Source organism: Mytilus californianus, unplaced genomic scaffold (genome assembly GCF_021869535.1).
Source record: "Mytilus californianus isolate M0D057914Y unplaced genomic scaffold, xbMytCali1.0.p SCAF_1, whole genome shotgun sequence".
NCBI lineage: Eukaryota > Metazoa > Mollusca > Bivalvia > Mytilida > Mytilidae > Mytilus > Mytilus californianus.
The window spans coordinates 141,111,386-141,134,574 of record NW_026262581.1 but is presented as its reverse complement, the minus strand read 5'-3'; the positions used below and the strand labels follow the sequence as shown (position 1 = coordinate 141,134,574).

The 23,189-nt window shown below is 34.1% G+C and overlaps 1 protein-coding gene across 1 annotated transcript in view; it reads left to right on the top strand.

The window, feature by feature from the left end:
- The window catches only part of LOC127737558 (uncharacterized), an 80,836-nt gene that overhangs the window by 45,155 nt on the left and 12,492 nt on the right, over positions 1–23,189 (top strand). The window contains exons 2-3 of the mRNA XM_052248392.1: positions 7,901–7,974; positions 17,977–18,052. Of these exons, the coding sequence (XP_052104352.1) occupies positions 7,901–7,974; positions 17,977–18,052 (150 nt within the window). The remainder of the gene's footprint in view (positions 1–7,900; positions 7,975–17,976; positions 18,053–23,189) is intronic.

Sequence of the window (23,189 nt, the reverse complement as noted above, 5' to 3'; positions counted from 1 at the left end):
ACATAAGCTTTGATGGAGTTGCAATTACTGAAAGTGGATTTGAATGAAGTTATAAATAATAAACCTATGTAAATATAATGTCTAGTGTTGCCCTCTAGATGTTTATGATATTACAATGCCATTATGGCTGACACAATCTAGATGATATTTTTAGCAGGTAACATACATTACAGATCCATAGTGTTGGCATGTTACTAATGAGTTTCGTATTTATTGTCACTTCTACAATGATATAATTACACTGAAATCATTTCAACTTTGATTTGTATACTTACTATATAATGTTAATGTTATGGATGAGTTAATATTAAAATGGGATGACCAATGTGTACATATACCGTTAAAGTTGAAGGTAAGGTAGTCCGTTTTGTAATGTTTGTACATATACCGTTAAAGCTGAAGGTAAGATAGTCCGTTAGGTAATGTTTGTACATATACCGTTAAAGCTGGAGGTAAGATAGTCCGTTAGGTAATGTTTGTACATATACCGTTAAAGCTGGAGGTAAGATAGTCTGTTTTGTAATGTTTGTACATATACCCTTAAAGCTGGAGGTAAGCTAGTCCGTTTTGTAATGTTTGTACATATACCGTTAAAGCTGAAGGTAAGATAGTCCGTTTTGTAATGTTTGTACATATACCGAAAGCTGAAGGTAAGGTAGTCCGTTTTGTAATGATTGTACATATACCGTTAAAACTGAAGGTAAGCTAGTCCGTTTTGTAATATTTGTACATATACCCTTAAAGCTGGAGGTAAGCTAGTCCGTCTTGTAATGTTTGTACATATACCGTTAAAGCTGAAGGTAAGATAGTCCGTTTTGTAATGTTTGTACATATACCGTTAAAGCTGAAGGTAAGATAGTCCGTTTTGTAATTTTTGTACATATACCCTTAAAGCTGAAAGTAAGATAGTCCGTTTTGTAATGTTTGTACATATACCGTAAAAACTGAAGGTAAGATAGTCCGTTTTGTAATGTTTGTACATATACCCTTAAAGCTGAAAGTAAGATAGTCCGTTTTGTAATGTTTGTACATATACCCTTAAAATGAAGGTAAGCTAGTCCGTTTTGTAATGTTTGTACATATACCGTTAAAGCTGAAGGTAAGATAGTCCGTTTTGTAATGTTTGTACATATACCGTTAAAGCTGAAGGTAAGATAGTCCGTTTTATAATGTTTGTACATATACCCTTAAAGCTAAAGGTAAGATAGTCCGTTTTGTAATGTTTGTACATATACCCTTAAAAACTGAAGGTAAGCTAGTCCATTTTGTAATGTTTGTACTTACACCCTTAAAGCTGAAAATAAGATAGTCCGTTTTGTAATGTTTGTACATATACCATTAAAGCTGAAGGTAAGCTAGTCCGTTTTTTAATTTTTATACATATACCCTTAAAGCTGAAAGTAAGATAGTCCGTTTTGTAATGTTTGTACATATACCATTAAAGCTGAAGGTAAGCTAGTCCGTTTTGTAATTTTTGTACATATACCCTTAAAGCTGAAAGTAAGATAGTCCGTTTTGTAATGTTTGTACATATACCGTTAAAGCTGAAGGTAAGCTAGCCCGTTTTGTAATGTTTGTCGAATATTACATTCCAAAATCTAGTTATTTTTCAGCAGTTTTTGTCTAGCCTGCGACTTTTGTCGCAGATAGCTCAACATAGGGATATTGATCCGGCGGCGACATCGTTATCTAACTACTTTTAAAAAAGCTTTTTATTTTAGAAGGTGTAAGACCTGGATGCTTTTGTAATGTTTGTACATATACCGTTTAAACTGAAGGTAAGCTAGTCCGTTTTGTAATGTTTGTACATATACCCTTAAAGCTGAAGGTAAAATAGTCTGTTTTGTAATGTTTGTACATATACCGATAAAACTGAAGGTAAGCTAGTCCGTTTTGTAATGTTTGTACATATACCGTTTAAGCTGAAGGTAAGATAATCCGTTTTGTAATGTTTGTACATATACCGTTAAAACTGAAGGTAAGCTAGTCCGTTTTGTAATGTTTGTACATATACCATTAAAGCTGAAGGTAAGATAATCTGTTTTGTAATGTTTGTACATATACCCTTAAAGCTGAAGATAAGATAGTCCGTTTTGTAATGTTTGTACATATACCCTTAAAGCTGAAGGTAGGATAGTCTGTTTTGTAATGTTTTTTTATATACTGTTAAAACTGAAGGTAAGCTAGTCCGTTTTGTCATGTTTGTACATATACCCTTAAAGCTGAAGGTAAGATAATCCGTTTTGTAATGTTTGTACATATACCCTTAAAGCTGAAGGTAAGATAGTCCGTTTTGTAATGTTTGTACATATACCGTTAAAGCTGAAGGTAAGATAGTCCGTTTTGTAATGTTTGTACATATACCCTAAAAGCTGAAGGTAAGATAATCCTTTTTGTAATGTTTGTACATATACCGTTAAAGCTGAAGGTAAGATAGTCCGTTTTGTAATGTTTATACATATACCCTTAAAACTGAAGGTAAGAAAGTCCGTTTTGTAATGTTTGTACATAAACATTTTGTACCCTTAAAGCTGAAGGTAAGATAGTCCGTTTTGTAATGTTTGTACTTACATCCTTAAAGCTGAAAATAAGATAGTCCGTTTTGTAATGTTTGTACATATACCCTTAAAGCTGAAAGTAAGATAGTCCGTTTTGTAATGTTTGTACATATACCCTTTAAATGAAGGTAAGCTAGTCCGTTTTGTAATGTTTGTACATATACCGTTAAAGCTGAAGGTAAGCTAGTCCGTTTTGTAATTTTTGTACATATACCCTTAAAGCTGAAAGTAAGAAAGTCCGTTTTGTAATGTTTGTACATATACCGTTATAGCTGAAGGTAAGCTAGTCCGTTTTGTAATGTTTGTCGAATATTACATTCTAAAATCTAGTTATTTTTCAGCAGTTTTTGTCGAGCCTGCGACTTTTGTCGCAGAAAGCTCAACATAGGGATATTGATCCGGCGGCTACATCGTTATCTAACTACTTTTAAAAAAGCTTTATATTTTAGAAGGTGTAAGACCTGGATGCTTCATACTTTGTATATAGATGCCTAATGTTATGAAGTTTCCGTCTGTCATATGTTCATTGTCCTTGACCTCATTTTCATGGTTCAGTGACTACTTGACAAAGTTAAGATATTTTGTAATGCTAATTTCTCTCTTATTATGAAAAATAGGATAACTATATTTAGTATGTGCGTACCTTGCAAGGTCCCCATGCCTTACAGGTAGTTTTCATCTGATCTCGACCTCATTTCATGGATCAGTGAACAAGGTTAAGTTTTCGTGGTCAAGTCCATATATCAGATACTTATAATAAGCAATAGGTCTACTATATTTGGTGTATGGAATGATTGTAATATAATGAGGTGTACATGTCCAGCTGGCAGGTGTCATCTGATCTTGACCTCACTTTCATGGTTCAATGCTTAAATTTAAGTTTTCTTGGTCTACGGCAATTGGTATTATAAGGCAAACGTTTTAGCATTCAATACAACATATTTATTTACCAAAATGTCTGATTAGTAAACGTCAAGTCGAATAAAAACGGTAATAATCATAGAAAGCATGTCATTTGTATACAAAATTCAGTGAACAGGTTTACGAGATATTACTAAATTTAGTGTTAGAAATTTATATTGGCAACACTTTTTTACTTGCATTCTAAATATTTATAGTTGTATATTTTACAGATTTACATTGTTTGAAGCTCTGGAACAATAAATTCTATTTTTATAGATGATTTTTATCAATATTCAGTTGCACTTCTACGGCATCCATACAAAATTTTATACAAATGCTGATTACCTCATGTATTTACGTATAGTTCGAAATGATTAACTCATCGCACATTTATTTAGTTTCAGGACTTTATACATACAACTCTTAGCAGTTAACCTCCCATACCTTAGTGTGTCTTTATTCCAATATTCATGTTGGGCTTAGTACATATAACTCTTAGCACTAAACCTCCCATACCTTAGTGTGTCTTTATTCCAATATTCATACTGGGCTCAGTATATACAACTCTTTGCAGTAAACCTCCCATACCTTAATGTGTCATATTCCAATATTCAGGTTGGACTCAGTACATACAACTCTTAGCAGTAAACCTCTCATACCTTAGTGTGTCTTTATTCCAATATTCCTGTTGGACTCAATACATACAACTCTTAGCAGTAAACCTCCAATACCTAATTGTGTCTTTATTCCACTGTAGGGCTCAGTACATACAACTCTTAGCAGTAAACCTCCCATACCTTAGTGTGTCTTTATTCCAATATTCATACTGGGCTCAGTACATACAACTCTTAGAAGTAAACCTCACATACCTTAGTGTGTCTTTATTCCAATATTCATACTGGGCTCAGTACATACAACTCTTAGCACTAAACCTCCCATACCTTAGTGTGTCTTTATTCCACTGTTGGGCTCAGTACATACAACTCTTAGCACTAAACCTCCCATACCTTAGTGTGTCTTTATTCCACTGTTGGGCTCAGTACATACAACTCTTAGCACTAAACCTCCCATACCTAAGTGTAAAATTGAGAATGGAAATGGGGAATGTGTCAAAGAGACAACAACCCGACCATAGAACAGACAACAGCAGAAGGTCACCAACAGGTCTTCAATGCAGCGAGAAATTCCCGCACCCGGAGGCGTCCTTCAGCTGGCCCCTAAACAAATATATATACTAGTTCAGTGATAATGAACGCCATACTAAACTCCAAATTGTACACAAGAAACTAAAATTAAAAATAATACAAGACTAACAAAGGCTAGAGGCTCCTGACTTGGGACAGGCGCAAAAATGCGGCGGGGTTAAACATGTTTATGAGATCTCAACCCTCCCCCTATACCTCTAGCCAATGTAGAAAAGTAAACGCATAACAATACGCACATTAAAATTCAGTTCAAGAGAAGTCCGAGTCTGATGTCAGAAGATGTAACCAAAGAAAATAAACAAAATGACAATAATACATAAATAACAACAGACTACTAGCAGTTAACTGACATGCCAGCTCCAGACTTCAATTAAACTGATTGAAAGATTGTGTCTTCGTCATATGAATATCAGGCACAATCCTTCCCGTTAGGGGTTTAGTATCATACCATCATAACATATATGAGAAGAACATAACCCGTGTCATGCCAACAACTGGTTTTTAAATAAATGTGTTTAGTGCCGATGCAAAGACCCTATAAGTGAATCAATATTAACGCCAAAATATGCAATCTTTAATGACCTGACAACAGTATCGTAACTATATCCCTTCTTAATAAGTCTATTTAAAGGTTTTGTTAGCTTCAGAGGTGAATACTGACATTTTTGTGCTTTATAAAGAATATTTCCATAAAAAATTGGATGTGAAATACCTGAACGTATAAGAAGTCTGCATGTTGAGCTATATTTACGAATGATGTCCTTATACCGATGATAAAATTTAGTAAATGTTTTGACTAGTTTGTGATATCGAAAACCCTGGTGTAATAATTTTTCAGTAATACATAAATTTCTCTCGTTAAAATCTAAAACATTGTTACATACACGAGCGAATCGTACAAGTTGAGATATATAAACACCGTAAGATGGTGACAAGGGAACGTCACCATCTAAAAATGGATAATTAACGATAGGAAATGAAAAATCATCTCTTTTATCATATATTTTAGTATTAAGCTTTCCGTTAATGATATAGATATCAAGATCGAGGAAAGGGCAGTGGTCATTGTTAGTATTAGCTTTATTTAAAGTAAGTTCAACAGGATAAATTTCTTTAGTATACATACTGAAGTCGTCATTATTGAGAGCCAAAATATCATCCAAATATCTAAAAGTATTATTAAATTTGTGTATCAGATGTTGTTTCGATGGGTCTTTGCTGATTTTTGTCATAAATTGTAACTCATAGCAATACAAAAAAAGGTCCGCAATAAGTGGTGCACAGTTAGTCCCCATTGGAATTCCGATAACCTGCGATATACGGAATCTCCAAAGCGAACAAAAATGTTATCTAGTAATAATTCAAGGGCATATATAGTATCAAAGCATGTCCAATTGACATAGTTTTTTTGTTTATTGCTACTAAAAAATGACCTAAAAGAGTTTGAACATATATATTCACATTCTGACTTTTTAAATGCCCATTTAATTAGGTGTGTGAATTTTTTCTTAATGAGAATATGAGGCAATGTGGTATATAGGGTAGAAAAATCAAAACTTTGAACAGATTAAAAATCACCAATATATGCATGCAATTTATCAAGTACTTCCAACGAGTTCTTGACACTCCAAAAGTAATTAATTCCACTATTTTCGAATGCCTTATTTGAACAATTTATTATCAGGTTTTTGATTGTACCAAGTGTACTGGTAAGAAGAATAGACAATTTAGTAGTGGAACAATGGCTTGAAGACGAAATGAATCTATATTTGTAAGGTGTTTTGTGTAGCTTCGGAAGCCAATACATAGTTAGGACTTTCATTGTATTTGGTTCTGCTTGTAAAGCGGTAGCTAAAAGTTTATGTTTGTTACAGATGTCGTTTTCTGAAAATGGAGTCAGTTGGAATGTTGGTGAATTGGTGATTTCTTTTTTCAGAACCTCAATGTAAAATTTACGTCAAACAATAATAATATTATTAGCAGCTTTATCGGCCGGGACAAAAACAAATTCCTTGGCTAGTTCTTTTAGTTTATGTTTGATACGAGAAATAGGTTTATTGTGGTTATTGTTAAGAGTAAAATGTTCTTTAAAATGTTGAATACGTATATCAACTATGTTCATTACTGATTTAAAAAAAGAGTCCAAAGATTTTTTGTCAGCTTTTTCCCGTTTTATCCATTTTAAACAGTAAGTATGGAGTGAGTCGTGGATGATATTACGACACTCATTCCAATTAATAATTGACGGGGGACGATATTTAGGTCCTTTACTGAGGAATGATTTTAACTCTCGGTCTTGAACGATGTTAAGCTCTCCTGTTATAACATGGGAAATGGGTCCATAAATGTATTCGGAATTACTGCAATTACATGAAGTATTTTCACTGATATTAACATCTTTACATAATTGGCTATAATTAAACACAAATTTCCGGGTAGATTTCTTGTAAATATAACAAATAAGAGGGAGCTCAGTATTATCAAAATATCCCGGAATTTGTTCTTTAACAGAATGGTCGTTAAAAATACCGGCAATATTTACAAAATCAAAACCTTTATTGACATACTTTATTTTAATAAACTGTTTTTTATGATCTTCAGGGCGATCAATTTTGGGAAACAGTTTAGAATAACAATATGCCATTATAATTTGAACGATTTCATACTTAGGACTGCTATATGAAATTGTGTTGCAATCCTCTAAAATTTTATTTAACTTATTAACCGGTAATGAACAGAGCTTTGTTAACAGATAATGTCTGCCGTTGTTTTTTGAAATAGAAATTAGGTCCGAAATATTGGTATGATTGGTCCGAAATTTTCTTTGATTGCGATTTTTTCTACGACCATGAGAACGGTTTTTACGAACAGTTTTAGAAACTATATCCAAAATGTTAACAGAATCGGTTCTTGATATATTACCAATTCCCATGATATTATCATTAAGACCGAGAGAGTAGACTGTCTGTAATTTTTTAATCCAATTTAATTCAATTATTTTCCGCGATCGTACAAACTTTGAATGAGATTCACCAGGCTGCTTATTTACTACTTCTAAAGGTTGAACTGCTAAATATTTAATAGGATGATTGTGTGTCTTTATTCCACTGTTGGGCTCAGTACATACAACTCTTAGCACTAAACCTCTCTACCTTAGTGTTTCTTAATTCCACTGTTGGGCTCTTTGTTGTTGTTCACATCCCTGTATCATTGTTTTGTCTGTTTCTTTTTCAGTTAGACGACGATGTACCTATAACAGTTGTATGTAACGTACAAAAAGCTATAATAAATGTCATTTTTGGGGACGGGTAAGTATATTTATATAGATAAGAACATTCCCGACCGAATTCGCGTTAACTTTTCTTGATGAAGTTGCCACCACATATTGTGCCTGTATCAAGTCCTACAATCTGAAGCATATTTTGTTCGTGTCCGCTTGCCTTTATTTGTACCTCTTTTTTGGGAGATTGGATGTTGAGGGTCAGTGTGGTCACTAAGGAAATCGTCTGTTTCATTATCTCTTAACAAAAAATCTGCAGGATGATTTAAATTACGAGTTAATATCAAAAAGGGAATATCGACAAAAATCGTGTTCTGGTGTGAAAACTGAAGAGGAAATAACATGCTGAAATTTTATAGATATGAATGAAAAAATATATTTCTTAGCATTTTCGGTACTCCAATGAACGTAATTAAGAGCAGAAACACTGTTGTATGTTAGGCCATACAATAATATATACACTCACGTCACGAGTAGCCTATTATAACAGCTTAGATCGGCCAGAGACATGACATTGTCTCTCGGTCAGCACATGTAAATACGAAATTAAGTATAAATTTCTTTGATTTCACTTCAATATTCTTTGTATTTGTCTATTTCTAATGATTTCTCGTAACAAATGTGTGAATTATTACACTTTTTAAGTAACAGTAAATCGGTTAGGATTTGTATTTTGAGTTATTGAGGCATACAAGGAATATTTTGACTTGGATGGAGAGTTGTCTCATTGGCACTCATACAACATCTTCTAATATCTATATAGTTGGTAATTATAAACTAGTTTCTCGCAAAATCGTAATATTATTTGCTGAAAACCATTTATGGATTAATCAAAAACACATTTATTATTTAAATATAATTGGTTTAATGTATGAAATGTAATGAGATATTCAAAACTTTCCCGATATCCTATGCTCTTTTATGATGTTTTACGAAATTCTTGAGAAAGAAACCCACACACTGCGGAAAATCCTGCATATGCGGAAGAATAGACGTGTGAAAGATTTTGTAATTTCAAATATTGACCCCCTCTGGTAAATATGTCAAAGCCAACCAATATATGTTATTTGTCATTCTTTGTTTTGTCACTGGACGTTAAGCAAGCAACAATCATATATACACTTACTATTGAAGGATAAAAAAAATGGAAGAAGGGAGATATGACCCAAAATGTACATCCTAACTATCTATGAAAAAATAAAATGGAAGGAGGGAGATATGACCCAAAATGTATATCCTAACTATCTATGAAAAAATAAAATGGAAGGAGGGAGATATGAGCTAAAATGTATATCCTAACTATCTATGAAAAAATAAAATGGAAGGAGGGAGATATGACCCAAAATGTATATCCTAACTATCTATGAAAAAATAAAATGGAAGGAGGGAGATATGACCCAAAATGTATATCCTAACTATCTATGAAAAAATAAAATGGAAGGAGGGAGATATGAGCTAAATGTATATCCTAACTATCTATGAAAAAATAAAAATGGAAGGAGGGAGATATGACCCAAAATGTATATCCTAACTATCTATGAAAAAATAAAATGGAAGGAGGGAGATATGAGCTAAAATGTATATCCTAACTATCTATGAAAAAATAAAATGGAAGGAGGGAGATATGACCCAAAATGTATATCCTAACTATCTATGAAAAAATAAAATGGAAGGAGGGAGATATGACCCAAAATGTATATCCTAACTATCTATGAAAAAATAAAATGGAAGGAGGGAGATATGAGCTAAAATGTATATCCTAACTATCTATGAAAAAATAAAAATGGAAGGAGGGAGATATGAACTAAAATGTATATCCTAACTATCTATGAAAAAATAAAATGGAAGGAGGGAGATATGAACTAAAATGTATATCCTAACTATCTATGAAAAAATAAAAATGGAAGGAGGGAGATATGAACTAAAATGTATATCCTAACTATCTATGAAAAAATAAAATGGAAGGAGGGAGATATGAGCTAAAATGTATATCCTAACTATCTATGAAAAAATAAAAATGGAAGGAGGGAGATATGAACTAAAATGTATATCCTAACTATCTATGAAAAAATAAAATGGAAGGAGGGAGATATGAACTAAAATGTATATCCTAACTATCTATGAAAAAATAAAAATGGAAGGAGGGAGATATGAACTAAAATGTATATCCTAACTATCTATGAAAAAATAAAATGGAAGGAGGGAGATATGAGCTAAAATGTATATCCTAACTATCTATGAAAAAATAAAAATGGAAGGAGGGAGATATGAACTAAAATGTATATCCTAACTATCTATGAAAAAATAAAATGGAAGGAGGGAGATATGAACTAAAATGTATATCCTAACTATCTATGAAAAAATAAAAATGGAAGGAGGGAGATATGAACTAAAATGTATATCCTAACTATCTATGAAAAAATAAAATGGAAGGAGGGAGATATGAACTAAAATGTATATCCTAACTATCTATGAAAAAATAAAAATGGAAGGAGGGAGATATGAACTAAAATGTATATCCTAACTATCTATGAAAAAATAAAAATGGAAGGAGGGAGATATGAGCTAAAATGTATATCCTAACTATCTATGAAAAAATAAAAATGGAAGGAGGGAGATATGAGCTAAAATGTATATCCTAACTATCTATGAAAAAATAAAATGGAAGGAGGGAGATATGAGCTAAAATGTATATCCTAACTATCTATGAAAAAATAAAAATGGAAGGAGGGAGATATGAGCTAAATGTATATCCTAACTATCTATGAAAAAATAAAATGGAAGGAGGGAGATATGAACTAAAATGTATATCCTAACTATCTATGAAAAAATAAAAATGGAAGGAGGGATATTAGAGCCATAATGTGTACCCTTACTAATAGTATCGTTGGGTAAATAAAATAAAAGAAGGGAGATATGCTCCAAAATGTATACCCTTACTATCAATGGGTAAATAAAATGAAAGGAGGGAGATATCAGCCAAAATGTATACTCTAACTATAAATGGGTAAATGAACTATAATGAGGGAGATATCAGCCAAAATGTATACCCTGACTATCGATTGCATGGTAAATAAAATAAAAGAAAGGAAATATGAGCCAAAATGTATACTCTGACTATCGATTGGTAAATAAAATAAAAGAGGGGAGATATCAGTCAAAATGTATACCCTTACTATCGATGGGTAAATAAAAAGAAGGGAGATATGAGCCAAAATGTATATTCTTACTATAAATGGGTAAATGAACTATAATAAGGGAGATATGAGCCAAAATGTATACCTTGACTATCGATGGATAAATAAAGTAAAAGAAGGGAGATATCAGCCAAAATGTATACCCTAAATATCGATGAGTAAATAAAATGGAAGGAGGGATATATGAGCCAGAATGTTTACCCTTACTATCGATGGGTAAATTAAATGGAATGCAGAAGATATGAGCCAAAATGTATACCCTTACTGTCGATGGGTAAATAAAAAAGAAGAAGGGAGATATGAGGAAAATGTACATCCTAACTATCGATAGGTAAATAAAATGGAGGAAGGGAAATTTGAGTCAAGATGTATACCCTTACTGTTGATGGGTAAATAAAAAAGAAGAAGGGAGATACGAGGAAAATGTACATCCTAACTATCAATATAAAGGGAAATAAAATGGTGGAAGGGAAATATGAGTCAAGATTTATACCCTTACTATCGATGGGTAAATTAAATGGAAGGCAGAAGCTATGAGCTAAAATGTATACCCTTACTGTCGGCGATGGGTAAATAAAATATAAGAAGGGAGATATGAACCAAAATATATACCCTTACTATCGATGGGTAAAAAAATGGAAGGAGGGAGGTATGAGCCAAGACATCCTCACTACAGTTGGGTATTTTTGAATTATCGTTTCAAGGTGTCAACATAATGTTTTCTCCCTTTCCAAACTATCAATTCTAAGTGCCAATTATATTGTTTTCTCCCTTTCCAAACTATCAATTCTAAGTGCCACTTATATTGTTTTCTCCCTTTCCAAACTATCAATTCTAAGTGCCACTTATATTGTTTTCGCCCTTTCCAAACTATCAATTCTAAGTGCCACTTATATTGTTTTCTCCCTTTCCAAACTATCAATTCTAAGTGCCAATTATATTGTTTTCTCCCTTTCCAAACTATCAATTCTAAGTGCCAATTATATTGTTTTCTCCCTTTCCAAACTATCAATTCTAAGTGCCACTTATATTGTTTTCTCCCTTTCCAAACTATCAATTCTAAGTGCCAATTATATTGTTTTCTCCCTTTCCAAACTATCAATTCTAAGTGCCAATTATATTGTTTTCTCCCTTTCCAAACTATCAATTCTAAGTGCCACTTATATTGTTTTCTCCCTTTCCAAACTATCAATTCTAAGTGCCAATTATATTGTTTTCTCCCTTTCCAAATAAGCATTTCTAGGTTCCACTTATATTGTTTTCTCCGTGGATCCTCTCAAGTCATCAGAAATATGTTGATGCTTTAGGTTGAGGTTTGTGATGTTCCTGGAACTCGATCTTGGTACCAATATTTTAAACCAGACGCCGAGTTTGCTTACAATTTACGAGTTAGTATTTTGGGAAATTCGAATTTCCATTTTTTTTTAGGAATTTGCAAATCATTTACTGTATTGTGTTGGAATGACAGTACTGTATTTTTGTTCCCCTCGCAACGCGTTGAGGGGGACATAGAAATGGCGGGCGTCCGTTTGTCCGTCCGTCCGTCCAGTCTTGTTAGCGCTTTCACATGTTCAATTCTTGGCAAATTTTTATAAAACTTATATCATAAGTTTATATCAGCAATGTCTTGGACGAGTTCGAAAATCAGTGCCGAGCAATTTTTTTTAAAAGAGTTATGTCCCTTGGAAACATTAATTTTATGAAAAATTGCATCATTAGCGCTCTCATGTGTACAATTCTTGCCAGATTTTTATGAAACTTATATTGTAGGTTTATATCAGCAATGTCTATGACACTTTCGAAAATAAGTCCTGATCAAATATTTTTAACGAGTTACGGCCTTTGAAATATTAATTAATTACATTGAATTTGCTCTGAAGCATTAACTTTTTTCTAAGATATTTATGAACAATTTTAAAGAAAAAAATAAAGTGTATTTTTTATTTATTGCCCTTGTACCTTGGATAGATAAACTATGTGCAACGCGGGGGACATTGGAACTCTGTTCTTTTATTTAGTTTCATTGACTTTTTCAATTTGATTGTGAAAAATAAAAAAAAAATGATTATTCTTTGAGATAATGTAAAGTGAATGATTAAAAAAACATGCTCATATTTAACGATCTTTCTCCATCAATCAAAATTTTTAGTTCTACTAATTTGCATGGAAAAATATTGTTCAAAGGAGATTACTGAATATTGACATATAAGTATCACATTGGTAAGATCACAATTCAATGTATAGCGATTGTGATATTTCTTTCGTAAGTGTTTTTGTTACATCTTATCATGCATTATTGGTCGTTTCACGTTTTAAAAAGGAAACCTAGTCAGTAAAGAAAGTTAAAAGCACCTGAATGCTGAATAGCCCAGAAAACACTGAAATGAATTTGTTTTATCCAGTTGCTCTTTACATTGAATTAACTATCCTTACTGTTGTTGTATTAGTATATAATCAATACAAAAGTACTTAGATAGGAAAACAAACAGAAAACAGAGAATATGTGTGTAATCTAAAGCCATTAAAATTAAAACAACTTTAGATGACACAAATCGATAGCTGAAACAGAATAAAATAATCAATTTCAAACGTTTACTTGATTTGCTTTGGATGATCGTTTAAACTATTTATACTTGAATGTGATATATATATATAGTAAATAACCAGAGACCGTTTAATGCTTTCCCTGTTTCATGTGTCTTCTCAAACGACTTCATTGTTCATGGCCACATTAGAGAAGGGATAAATCTGATGTAGGGTATGCAAAGACAGGTTTTTGTGATTTTTTCGCTTTGAAATCTTTTTGAAAATTAAACATTTGTAATTGAATGTAATATTTATGAAAAAGTTGATTTTTTAGCCAGCAAGATGTCTTCAATTAAATGATGCTTTTCGTAAGAATTTTCTGTATCCGAGCAATAAAGGGGGTTCACAAGATTTGAATCTTTCCCCTGATTCGTATGATATTTTTGCCTGTTTTATCAATCAGATTAGTTGTAACAAATTTACTGTTTTAATCTTCTAAAGGTCAAAGGCTAAACTATTTCACTTATAGTTAACTTAAATTTGTTTTCTCTGTTGGATTTCTTATAATATATATATATCAACAGATTTTACAAAGCACGTGCAGTTTCTAAGAAATAGGGGACTATTAATTCCAATGCGGCATGTGAAGCCAAATTGAGCGAGTGTCGTGTCAACCAAAATTCCCGTTTCATGAGATCCCGAGTATATATTCCTATAAGGACAAAATAAGTACTGTAGGTGTTGATCCCCATTTTGTTCATTTTTTTGAATTTTAATTAAAACAATGGTTATTTTGACTCCTAAACGAAACATAAATCATTTCGGACTTTATTCAGTTTGTGAGCGAAGCCGTCGAGTAAACACGCAAATAAAATCCGTCAAAATAACCTTTATTACTATAATGGGCATATACATCAGACTATCACATCACTTTTCATGTGTACATCACTTTACTTTAGACGCGGGGTGAATTGACCAGTTTCATGTTCTATACTGTAGGTCACCTTTAGACTCTGGGTAAACTGACCTGTTACATCTTCGACCATATGTCATCTTAGACTCTGGATGAACTGACCTTTTAAAAGTTATACCGTAGGTCACCTTTAGACTCTGGGTGAATTGAACTGTTACATTTTCTACCATAGGCCACCTTAAGACTCGGAGTGAATTGACCAGTTACATGTTCTACCGTAGGTCATCTTTAGACTCTGAGTGAACTGACCTGTTACATGTCCTACCGTAGGTCATCTTTAGTCTCGGGTGAATTGACCTATTACATGTTCTACCATAGGTCAGCTTAAGACTGTGAATGAATTGACCTGTTACACATGTACTACCGTAGGCCATCTTTAGTCTCGAGTGAACTGACCTGTTACACATGTTCTACCGTAGGTCATCTTTAGTCTCGGGTGAATTGACTTGATACACATGTTCTACCGTAGGTCATCTTTAGACTCTGGGTGAATTGACCTGTTACATTTTCTACCATAGGTCACCTTTAGACTCTGAGTGAACTGACCTGTTACATGTTCTACCGTAGGTCATCTTTAGACTCTGAGTGAACTGACCTGTTACATGTCCTACCGTAGGTCATCTTTAGTCTCGGGTGAATTGACTTGATACACATGTTCTACCGTAGGTCATCTTTAGACTCTGGGTGAAGTGACCAGTTACATGTTCTACCGTAGGTCATCTTTAGTCTCGGGTGAATTGACCTGTTACACATGTACTACCGTATGTCATCTTTAGTCTCGAGTGAACTGACCTGTTACACATGTTCTACCGTAGGTCATCTTTAGTCTCGGGTGAATTGACTTGATACACATGTTCTACCGTAGGTCATCTTTAGACTCTGGGTGAAGTGACCAATTACATGTTCTACCGAAGGTCATCTTTAGTCTCGGGTGAATTGACTTGATACACATGTTCTACCATAGGTCACCTTTAGACCCGGGGTGAATTGACCTGTTACCTGTTCTACCGTAGGTCATCGTTAGACTCTGGTTGAATAGACCTGTTACAGATGTTCTACCGTAGGTCATCTTTATACTCTGGGTGAAGTGACCAGTTACATGTTCTACCGTAGGTCATCTTTAGTCTCGGGTGAATTGACCTGATACACATGTTCTACCGTAGGTCATCTTTAGTCTCGGGTGAATTGACCTAATACACATGTTCTACCGTAGGTCATCTTTAGTCTCGGGTGAATTGACCTGATACACATGTACTACCATATGTCACCTTTAGAATCGGGGTGAATTGATCTGTTACATGGTCTACCGTAGGTCATGTTTAGACTCGGAGTGAATTGACCTGTTACATATTCTTCCGTAGGTCATTTTAGACTCTGGGTGAACTGACCTGTTACATGTTCTACCATAGGTCACCTTTAGAATCTGGGTGTATTGACATATTACATGTTCTACCGTATGTCATCTTTAGACTCCACGTAAATTGACCAGTCGCATATTCTACCGTAGTTCACCTTTAGACTCGGGAGTAAATTGACCTATTACATGTTTCATTGTAGGTCTTTTTATGACTCGGATGATTTGAACTGTTGTATGTTAAAACGTAGGTTACTCGGAAGATTTGTCCTATCAAAAAAAGAGGCAAAAACTACCAAGTAAACATTCAAAAATGTTGATGGGTTATTGACAACGCCATGGCAAAAAACGGAAGACGAGGAAAAGAAAAACAAGTATATAAAACACTACATATGAAATAAAAGACTATGTAAAAAGAACCCCACCAAAATAAACTGGGCTTGATCACATGTACTCCGGAAGGGCATGCAGAACCTGCTTCATTAGTGACACCCGTCATGTTGTTCATGGTAAGTGTGGGTAGTCTCAATCGATGATTTCACACTCGAGTAAAAGTAGACGGGATTGTGGTAAAGACATACTAGTGTTCGTGGGATTGTGGTAAAGACATACTAGTATTCGTGGGATTGTGGTAAAGACATACTAGTCTTCGTGGGATTGTGGTAAAGACATACTAGTATTCGTGGGATTGTGGTAAAGACATACTAGTATTCGTGGGATTGTGGTAAAGACAAACTAGTATTCGTGGGATTGTGGTAAAGACAAACTAGTATTCGTGTGATTGTGGTAAAGACATACTAGTATTCGTGGGATTGTGGTAAAGATATACTAGTATTCGTGGGATTGTGGTAAAGACGTACTAGTATTCGTGGGATTGTGGTAAAGACATACTAGTATTCTTGGGATTGTGGTAAAGACGTACTAGTATTCGTGGGATTGTGGTAAAGACAAACTAGTATTCGTGGTCATCATTGACATAGATATTCCATAACGGTCAACTGACTCGTGATGGCGTCCGAAAAACTTTTGAAAAGATTACTTCAATTTTACCATTTGAAACCCTTGGTACAATAGCTTCTTTGTAAGCAATAATCCTCTATCAAGAAAATCATGAAGGGATAAGCAAGCTTTGAATTATCGTGTAAACTGGGAGATATATACTCCACTTCCCTCTCTGGGATCGAGGTGATTCAACGTTTTAGGTTACTCTCGGAGGTTGATTTACTTTTTGTATGTTCGATCTCGGATAGGTTGGTTACGTACATTTTCAGTATACCTTCAAGTTTGTCAAATATACCAGACGGGAAACAGCAAATATACCAGACGGGAAACAGTCTATACTACAGGTTATACACCTTGTCGCGCGGGCCTGGATGGTCCAATTGTAAACCACTCGTGGCAAATGCAGGAAGTACTGAAAAGTACAAGAATTACACCTTGCATTGAGTGAATCAACATTACATTATTTTGTATGCGTTACATGTTTAACGAAAAGGAAATAAAGAACACTCCTTTTTAACAGTTGTTGTGATATGTGATTTTCATTACAATATTTTATTTCTAACGATTTCAACCCGGCTAAAGTTAGTCTACTGTAATTATAGTTCACAGGTGGCAATGCGATTTTTTTCCTTTAATACCAAACAAAAAGAAATAGTTCATAGAAACCGAGATTTTATATATAAGACTTAGTATTTTAAGTATTGAAATATCGACAAGATCTTTTTAAAATCATTTTCTCCATAGCAACCATTGTTTATATGCATTGTTTGTCTTATCGATTACCAGATGGCGCTGTGACAGTTCTATGACGGTTATGAATTAGTAATAGCATTGATTAGCTTTTAAATTGCAGGATTCCCAAACGTTTTACGATGTGGTGATTTGTAGCAGTTGAACGTACTTCATTTTAAAACATGTTATTGCAGTTGAACTTTCATGACTAGTTAACATTGCTTAATTGAGGTTTTTTGGTTCCAGACATACCGCAATGGAAGAGTTACTAAAAAATCCAGATATTCAGGGCAAAATCAAAAGACTCAGTCCACATGTGCGGGTAAGTACAAAGGCAAAATCAAAAGACTCAGTCCACATGTGCGGGTAAGTACAAAGGCAAAATCAAAAGACTCAGTCCACATGTGCAGGTAAGTTAAAAGAATAAATTTTTATTTTAGCAATCTTTATATTTTTCTTTCCCTTTTACTTACTTCAAATCAAAAGTGTCTTAAGATATTGTGAAGCCTTAATTTTCTTATTGTACTGTCGATTTTTAACACTGAAATACCAGCATGACCAGTGTCTTCTACAGTTTGTTTTGTTCAAACGGGTTATAGAAGGACAAAAAAAAACGGTTATTGATCAGCCCGAAAACAACTATTAAACTATTTACATACATATGTAAATGGTCTGAAAACGAGGAAACTAGTAGATAGCGGTATTGTTACTTTACGAAGCGAACTGAAGTTCGGAGCACTTATTTTGATTGTATTTGAAAATCGAAAAAATATTACCATTACCTCTTTTATTTTCTGAAATTTATTGAATTCTTTCAAAATATGTGAACATTTGTATAGGAAGCACATGACATCAACGAAAAACGTTCATAAATTTACCTTCAAATCATAAAATTTTCAATTTTTACTACATAGATTTTTCTTAAAAAACTATATGTTGTTGATACATAAATTTCCGTTTTAATGATATAAAATAATCATATGGTCACCGACGAAAGGCGCTTCTATCGGGTACTATAGAGACAAAAATCGTTCGTACGATGAAAAGAACTAAATAATGTTTTTAGATTACAATTTCTCTCCATTTTCTCAGGATTATTGGTAGTATTTGGTTATTTTATGCAGCACTTCTACATAAAGAAATATTTGTTCTTTATTGTAAACTTGTTCTGGTCTAGAATATACACGAAATATATGGGGAAACATTTCAAACAATCTTCCTATAGAGTAGAAATTAAATAGATGTTGAAATGGAAGTTGCTGAACCTATTCTCTAATTTCTTATAAACGCTAAAAATGTCAAGAATTCATAGACAAAATGTAATAAAATGCAAAAATAATTTAATAATATCAAATATGCATAAAAGCGTGAATTTCAGATACGCTTAAATTAAGGTATAAAGACAAGAAACTGCACATCTTAAAAAATGTATCCAATTGAAGTTGTACCCCCGGTTTCTGGTGGGGTTCGTGTTGCGCAGTCTTCAGTTTTCTATGTTGTGTTTTGTATATGTCTTTTGGTCTTTTTCATTTTTGCCACGGCGTTGTCAGTTTATTTTCGACTCATGAGTTTGAATGTCCCTTTGGTATCTTTCGCCTCTCTTGTATGAAAAGATCATTTTTATTATGAAAGTTCCTGTAAAAGAAAATCTAATATCGATTGATCTTATAATTAATATCTGTGGTGTAATCAAAACAAAGGTCAAACAATTGTTCCATCAGCAATCAATATTTGCTTTTTAAATGTTGGACTAAGTAATTTTATTGATGTTCTAACAAAATAGTCCTTAAAATTAAATTCTTCATCAATATCATGAAGTTTTATGTTTTTGAGGGGTTTATTTTTTATTTTATTTTTTATTTTTGCCTTTGTTTTTGTTTTTGTTTTATTTTTGTTTAGTTTTTTTTCTGAACCAATACCTGGTTTAGTTAAATTTCTGGATCTTGGTATATTCCTTTGGCTTTACCTATACTTTGTACTTATTGTCCAACTGTTGAATACATTTAACTCTCACCTTTATATGTCCTTGACGCCTATATTTTGTAATGATCAGTGTCAATTTCATTAATAAAAAGGAAATATTGCGGAGAAGTCAGCAACCCAGCAGTATAATTCGATCAACATAAACTTCCTTGCACAACCTTTACGGTGTTATATGCATCTTATTATTGTAGAACTGGTTAAATTTTCTTTGACTTATGTGGATATTGAACCATACGGAATGTGGTTAATCCTATTAATTGTGCTGTCAGATTTCAGGTAAATCGGAAATATTAATGAGATTGAAAGAGCTATGCGATCGATTCCGTGTTCTGTCTACTTACTCAACCAACACTAAACACGCTGTTTCAAAACAAAGTGACATCACGTCCGCTTATCATAGTTGGAAGCTTTATCAGCAGTTAGGAAATTTGTAATCATAAAACCAAATCAAAGTACTGAAGTACTGAACATCGTACCGCAAGTTCTGGTGGATGATCACAAGCACTTGTCTCAGAAAAAAATCCCATCTCTATACCTGAAAGTTAGGTTAAGGTACATAGATATTTTTTTTTTCTGAGACAAATTCGTGTGTGGATGATGAATAAATGACAGGGAATTCAATCTCACCGTAATAACTATATTATTGTAGTGATATAATCATTTGTTATCAGTATACTCTGGTTTGTTGTTATTATATTAATATTTGTATAACAGTTATATATAATTTTTATCCATTTGTACATCATTCTATTCTACTATTCTAATGATAATGCAGTACAAGTGCATGGTGGACACTCTTCTGTAATAATTCGTTTTTCTAATAGATTGGATTTGAGTCGGCATTCATTCTTCTCCGCGTTTGTTGCAAAACGTTCTTGAGATATTCTTCACCATGCGTTTACACAAATTTTCGATATTCTTGATTTATTATTGATATATATATTTCTCACGACAAAACATTTTCATTTCATTTATCTATGTTCTTAAAAATTATTTTCATGAATATTTATTGATGAAATTAATATATAACAAGCGATAAGGAATGTTATTTTGCATTCGATAATATCCGCGTAATTATACGAAATACGTTCGGTTATCAGTCAAAAACGCAAGTCACGTGGGTAGAAATGTCTGTGGCAACATATCACCGGAATGCCCTCACGGTCATCCGCTGTAAAAAAACGCTGTCGGATTAGATCGTAGTGTTGTTCCTCTGTTCAACCGACCTTTTTGTAGGTGATGCTAATTTATATTCTATCGGGATAGAAGTAGAAAAAAGGAGGCGAAAGATACCAAGGGGCCATTCAAAGACAAAAATACGAAAGAGGACGAAAAGACAAACAAGTCCACAGTAGATGTCCATACAATAGGTCAAACTCGCCCCTAGAGTAGAAACTCGCCCCAGACTAGAAACATTGTAAATAAATAAACTATCTATCGCCAACATTCCTACAGGATAAAGTATTTGAATATAAAACACTGACGAAATCCTGACATAGGCACAGACACGTTTTAAAACACGTGACGTAGTAAACAAGTTCCTTTTTAATCACGACCTTCCATTTGTTATATCTATCAATCAAATCATAAAAAGTACAAGAAAACAAAAAAAAAAGAACTAATTTTCGGGTAATATGGTGGTGGATGTTTTCGTTCACTTTTTGCATTCCTCTCTTTTCTTTATTATGAAAAACAATAGTTATGTAAAGGAATGTCTTCAATGTGCATCTATAGTGTAATGCTAACTTACTGTACAATGTTTACGACATAATCTTTATTGGCGGCACCCGTATTGAATTTCGCAATTTTCGTAAAGATTCTACATACATTTATGAATACTTCTAATATATCGCTCAGATTTACATTATTTTGAATATCCTCACACAATTCTGACGACAATGAAACTTTTCAACAACATTAAACTTATATATATGTAATAGATACATGCACTTAACTGTTAAGAAATACAAATAAAACTATTTCCGCATAGTATAGAAAAAGTTCTATGGATTTAATATACGGCTTACCGTCATTTCAACTATATACAAAAAATATTGACTAACCATAATGTATATGCGTATTTGATACTGGGGGCCTCGGTGGTCGAGTTGTCTGAAAAGTTCATCTATAGTTTTAGCCTGTCAACACTGAGGGGTCTCGGTGGCCGAGTTGTCTGGGAATTTCATCTATAGTTTTAGCCTGTCAACACTGAGGACCCTCGGTGGCCGAGTTGTCTGAGAAGTTGATCTATAGTTTTAGCCTGTCAACACTGAAGAGCCTCGGTGGCCGAGTTGTCTGGGAATTTCATCTATAGTTTTAGCCTGTCAACACTGAGGGGCCTCGGTGGTCGAGTTGTCTGAGAAGTTCATCTATAGTTTTAGCCTGTCAACACTGAGGGGTCTCGGTGGTCGAGTTGTCTGAGAAGTTCATCTATAGTTGTAGCCTGTCAACACTGAGCAGCCTCGGTGGCCGAGTTGTCTGGGAATTTCATCTATAGTTTTAGCCTGTCAACACTGAGGACCCTCGGTGGCCGAGTTGTCTGAGAAGTTCATCTATAGTTTCATCTATAGTTTTAGCCTGTCAACACTGAGGAGCCTCGGTGGCCGAGTTGTCTGGGAAGTTCATCTATAGTTTTAGCCTGTCAATACTGAGGAGCCTCGGGGGTCGAGTTGTCTTGGAAGTTCATCTATAGTTTTAGCCTGTCAACACTGAGGAGCCTCGGTGGCCGAGTTGTCTGGATTTCATCTATAGTTTTAGCCTGTCAACACTGAGGAGCCTCGGTGGTCGAGTTGTCTGGGAAGTTCATCTATAGTTTTAGCCTGTCAACACTGAGGGGCTTCGGTGGCCGAGTTGTCTGCAGGGAAGTTCATCTATAGTTTTAGCCTGTCAACACTGAGGAGCCTCGGTGGCCGAGTTGTCTGAGAAGTTCATCTATAGTTTTAGCCTGTCAACACTGAGGGGCCTCGGTGGCCGAGTTGTCTGGGAATTTCATCTATAGTTTTAGCCTGTCAACACTGAGGGGCCTCGGTGGCCGAGTTGTCTGGGAATTTCATCTATAGTTTTAGTCTGTCAACACTGAGGAGCCTCGGTGGCCGAGTTGTCTGGGAATTTCATCTATAGTTTTAGCCTGTCAACACTGAGGACCCTCGATAGCCGAGTTGTCTGAGAAGTTCATCTATAGTTTCAGCCTGTCAACACTGAGGGGCCTCGGTGGCCGAGTTGTCTGAGAAGTTCATCTATAGTTTTAGCCTGTCAACACTGAGGGGCTTCAGTGGCCGAGTGGTCTAAGTTGTTTCTCTACGGTCTCATTCTTTTTACAACTGAGAGTGGCGTTTAACACCAACAATTAATCAATCTATAGATATTTGATACTTTAAATGTAAAGTGAACATAAACTTTCCAAGATAACAAACCTAAAAGTTGAGCATCTGACAATTGGTCATAATGCTATATTTTGAAAAAATATATATATACGG